At 37.2% G+C, this 5,000-nt stretch overlaps 2 protein-coding genes across 3 annotated transcripts in view; one reads left to right on the top strand and one right to left on the bottom strand.

The window, feature by feature from the left end:
• Window positions 1-5,000, bottom strand: part of LOC135221957 (sodium-dependent noradrenaline transporter-like) — a 399,359-nt gene that overhangs the window by 235,568 nt on the left and 158,791 nt on the right. The window lies entirely within an intron of this gene.
• LOC135221958 (uncharacterized) overlaps window positions 1-5,000 on the top strand; it is a 208,473-nt gene that overhangs the window by 165,734 nt on the left and 37,739 nt on the right. The window contains exon 5 of the mRNA XM_064260014.1: window positions 3,549-3,611. Within this exon, the coding sequence (XP_064116084.1) occupies window positions 3,549-3,611 (63 nt within the window). The remainder of the gene's footprint in view (window positions 1-3,548; window positions 3,612-5,000) is intronic.

The following is a 5,000-nucleotide window of genomic DNA, read 5'->3' as shown; positions in this document are numbered from 1 at the left end:
CGTATCCAAATGAAGCGAACCCTCAAAGGCCATCCAGGCATTCATTCCACGATACCGCTCCCCATCGAGATAATTACAGGACGTTGCCGAGGAAACTCTCCACTGCTCTTGGGATATCCTTTAACGATTCCTGCAAAGCGAGAAGCGTTCACGGAGTGGGAAGCAACAATGTGGCGGAGGGTATAGGAATCTGAATGCTTTCCCTCTGTTTCCAGTGATGAGTCATTCTTCCCACAGCCATTTTGGAATTTCAGTACTATTGAGATTGCGCAAGAGCACCTACTTTATTATGACATGATCATTTTCTCATAGGGGGCGAGAACCCTCAATGCAACTCACGTGGTGCACTGCAGGCATCACTAAATGTTGTTTGCAACTACCTTTCGGGTTCTAGCTGCGCCCACGTTTTAGCTTGTTTTCGATAAAAGAAAACTATTGTGATTGCTTTGTCTGTTTGCTCTCAAATCATAGGAACTACTGAGGCTAGAGGGCTGCAAATTGGTATGCTGATCAGCTATTCTCCGATCATCACACATACTAAATTGCAGCTCTCTAGCCTCCGTAGTTTTTTTATTCTATTTAAGGTTAAAGTCATCCATAATCGTGCTTTTGGCAGCGATATACGACAGACTACCACCGGACAGCGGTTAAAGTTTTATGGGCAGCGGCTCACACAGAATTATAGAGAGATTTCCGAAAGATAGGTCCATTTTCGGTGTCCTTGATTATACGCTGCAGCAACTGTACAGAAAACTCAATTGCGCCGAAGAAACTACGGTGCATTTTTAACTTGTTTACTTTACCTTCACTGCCGCTCCCTTCCCTGTCCAACAACTCGCCTCCCTCTTTTCACTGTCCTCGACACCGATTGGCTGAAAGTGTCCCAGTGCTTCGCTTTAGAGTCAAATAATCATAAATCCAGTGATAATAAGCCCCGAATGCCCACTCAAATTTACAGTAAACTAGAATTCAAGGCGCCGAGTCTCTCTTCCCCATGCTTTGGTAGATAGCAATGGAAAATAAATAAATTTCAAAATCTTCCTTATATATATAAAATAGCAAATCATAACGATGCTAATATTTTACGGTAGGTATTGATATCTCCAAGTCGCTTTACTTTGTATAATTTCAGATCACTACACCAGAAAAATAACCAATTCAAAAAATTCCCATAATACTTCAGAAATAGTGATAAAGGGAATGCATATCGTAAAACAGTTCCCTGAAAAATACCACAATTAAACCAAATCCTCGGACATTAGAAATTGAGATAGCGATATTCAAAAGATATTGGGCAATTATTAATCTTAATATATAACAGACACACCAAGAAAGAAATTGGTATAGCAACAGTCTACCTTGTAATAAAAACTGGTTGTTCAGAAGGGAAACCTCAAGTATACTCTCTCTCTCTCTCTCTCTCTCTCTCTCTCTCTCTCTCTCTCTCTCTCTCTCTTGGAAATTCACTGTCACAGCGTTTGACCTTTGCTTAATCCTTAAATGATGGTTATCTTCTTAGAGGCGATTACTTTGAATTTCCCCAGAGAGAGCTTTCAACTCTAATGACAGCTCCTACTTTCAAAGTTAAACATCGGCCTTGTCCCGATCTCTTAAGCTGGTTTTGAATGCATTCAGTAATAACTACAGATCAGGTGCAATATTGTAGCATGTACCAGGGAGATGTTAATTTTTTAGATAGATGATATATAATTTCGTACGGATACGATTTTACCTTGGATAGAAACAAGGATATTTTGGGTCCTGAACTAACTGGTGGCTGGACACATGCGAGTAAAGTTGGATTGTCGAAGTCCAGTTCTGAACGAAATCGTTTTTATAATGCTTCATAATTCCTTCAAATATTTAAAAAATGGGATTTGAAATATTTCATTAGGTAAAGTGACGGCGTATTTTGTAAACTCCCTTAATAAGTAGGTCCAAACAAACGTTGTCACGCCACTGTTAATAATAGCCACAAATCAATCAATCCAGTATGTCCAAAAGGGAGCGTATTGTTTGGGCATAATTTCGGGATTTATGAGGTCAAGTGAATATGATCAGTTAATGACACCACCCACTTACCAAACGTTCGGTATTTTCCAGAGCCATGATATCTGTGGCCACGTGGCCCCTTGATAGATATCATCTTATCGGTAGAACGTCATAATAATATATATATATATATACTAATATATATATATATATATATATATATAAATATATATATATATATAAAGTACCCACACATATATATAATGTATAGTGTATATTACAATATGCAAACACAGACACATTATATATATATATATATATATATATATATATATATATATATATATATATATATATATGTATATATGGTACACAACTTTAACAGACCAATAGGCGGCATTAAATCAGAGAAATGCCGTATGATTTAACCTTTTAATCAGGGTAATGGACGTGATCCAACGAGAGGAGGAAACTATAAGATTTTTCCGTCCACCGGATTATACTTCTCAGAAATTAAAGTCACCCTCCAATTCCGAAGATGAAAGTCATGACCTTGTGTTATCTTGGTAATAAATGGTCCTGTGTAGTTTGGGACGGACAAGAATTCTCTCCGGAGTCCTTTTCTGGCACTCTCTCTTCTTCATTTACCCTTCTTCTCTCACTTCGAGTGCACACTTTTTCGATGGATGCTCATCTCTTGATGGAACGATGGACAACTACACTTGCAAGAATAGAAAATTGCGCTCAAGCATTCGCTGTTTCGTGCGCACTTGTTGCACTTCTTTTTCTTATTCTTTTATATATACATTCATAAAGAATAAGGCAAATAAAGGCCCACATCTCGAAAAGAAACTTCAGAAGAATATGCCATTCACGGTTGGAAGCGAAACACTCAGAAGTAAAAGGCAGAAAAAACCGAACGAAGATATACAAACTGGCTATTATGGGTGTGGGTATAAGTTTACACGTTTCATGAATACTCATATTGTTGTTTTACCTTTAATTCACGTAGTTGTTTATTGTTATATGTTAGTAACTACATTTAATAATTTTGTATGGTTTTCTGCATGAATTTTGCACAAAGGTATCCCCTGCTAATTCTTCTGCACCTATCCTGATTATGCAAAACAACGGTACATTGAACTCTCGCTGACCAGGATTATGAGGCGAGACCTGTCATTGATTGGTCTCCGTCAAGTTCATTTTCCTGTTAGTGATCTCATTCTGATGCTGGTGTCATTTTAGGAATGAATATGCTTAGTTTATCATTCTAATACGTAAATAACAAAGGCAAGGTTTATAAGAACAAATGGGTCAAAATAGCGAGTGTAAGTTTGCGAAATAACATGTATACTTTGCTGAGAACATCATTCCCCAAAATAAAGAAATTTAAGTTCTTATTATAATCTCCCGTTTCTCCTGTCATGTTTCATTGAGTTGTTTTGGGGAAATCGTTTAGTCTGTTACCTCCACTAGACTTTATATTAATATTTCTGGCTAAAAGAATAAACATAAACCCGAATGAAAATTAATAATTATCCTTTACAAATTTGCAGACGAACATCAATCCAGTTATGGCTCTGACGTTCACCTTTGAATTCTTCTCTTTGGTCTTAAATGTAAGTATGCTCAGTATTCTAGTGTTTAATATGTAACTAAGGAGGCTGAAAAATATAGTACAAATCACGCTGTGATCCCCGTAGGAGGTAAGTGACATCAGTGCACCTCTCGTATTGCACTGTAAGCACTACTTAGGGTTGTTTGGAGCATCCCATTGGCCCCTATACTCTGTTTTTTTCCATCTGTCCATCCGCCTGTGGTGTTTTTGTATGGTAACACTGCGTCCCGGGCTTTAGACAGTTACATTCAGCTTACATTCAACGATTATAATAATATCCTATTTCGAATATTAACGGTGTAATTCGCATACAGTAAATTATTAAAACACTTTTCAGTTGCAAATGTACACCCACATATCCTTTTATTTACCTAAAACTTACACATAGCGTAACTATCGAAAGCCCGGGACGCAGTGTTACCATACAAAAACACCACAGGCGGATGGACAGATGAAAAAAAACAGAGTATAAGTTGCACCCATTTTTAGCCTTTTACTTCAGCTCCTTTCCACCTTCCTTTCTTCATTCTTGTTCTCCAAATCTCTCTTTTCACTTTTTTAAACATGAATGGTCGAAAGTGCCCCAGTTCTTGGCTATGCAGCGGAATTCTCATAAATCGAAACTGTTGATACCAGTGTTGTAAAATGATTGATTATGAGAATATAACGCACAAATAAGAAATATATAATAAATGTCAAAATTTTCCTGAGAATGTAAATAAGTGGATATTAGGATATAACTCAGACGTCAAAAAGATACATAAAAATTGAACATTGTTTAATATTGCTATAACTGTGGGGAGTTAGCGCTTCATTTTTGGGTTTTCTAAATTATTATCTATTAAATATTATGGACTCTGGCTATTTTCTAGATGATGTAATTAAAATAAAAACACACAGACGAAAATGAAATATACTTCCCGCCCAGATGGATTAAGGAAGGTTTAGAATTTTGTGAAAACTTCACAGTAAATTTATGCACATCGCTAAAATCTCTGGCCACTCTCATGACCACTAACCTATATCACTAATGTTAGAGCAAGTCTTCCTTCCTCCTCCATGATTTCCCGCCTGTCTAAGAAAAAAAGAAGAAGCTTCGTCTGTCTGTCTCACATTGCTTCTGTAACAGTCGATTTAGAAGTTTCAAAACAGCCTGAGGAAACCAGACTGACTTTTAAAACGTATATTAGAAAGCCTTTACACCGCTGATTTTTTCCTCTCTCTCTCTATCTCTCTCTCTCATTGTTTTTTCTTTCTTGCTTGCCTGCTTTTCTCTCTCTCTCTCTCTCTTGACTTCTTCCTTTAATTTGCTTGCCCACCCCCCCACCCCTCTCTCTCTCTCTCTCTCTCATTCTTCTTCCTTTCATTTGTTTGTCTCTTCCTCTCCCTT

Source organism: Macrobrachium nipponense, chromosome 3 (genome assembly GCF_015104395.2).
Source record: "Macrobrachium nipponense isolate FS-2020 chromosome 3, ASM1510439v2, whole genome shotgun sequence".
In the NCBI taxonomy this organism is placed as follows: Eukaryota; Metazoa; Arthropoda; class Malacostraca; order Decapoda; family Palaemonidae; genus Macrobrachium; species Macrobrachium nipponense.
This window is presented reverse-complemented; position numbering and strand designations above follow the sequence as displayed.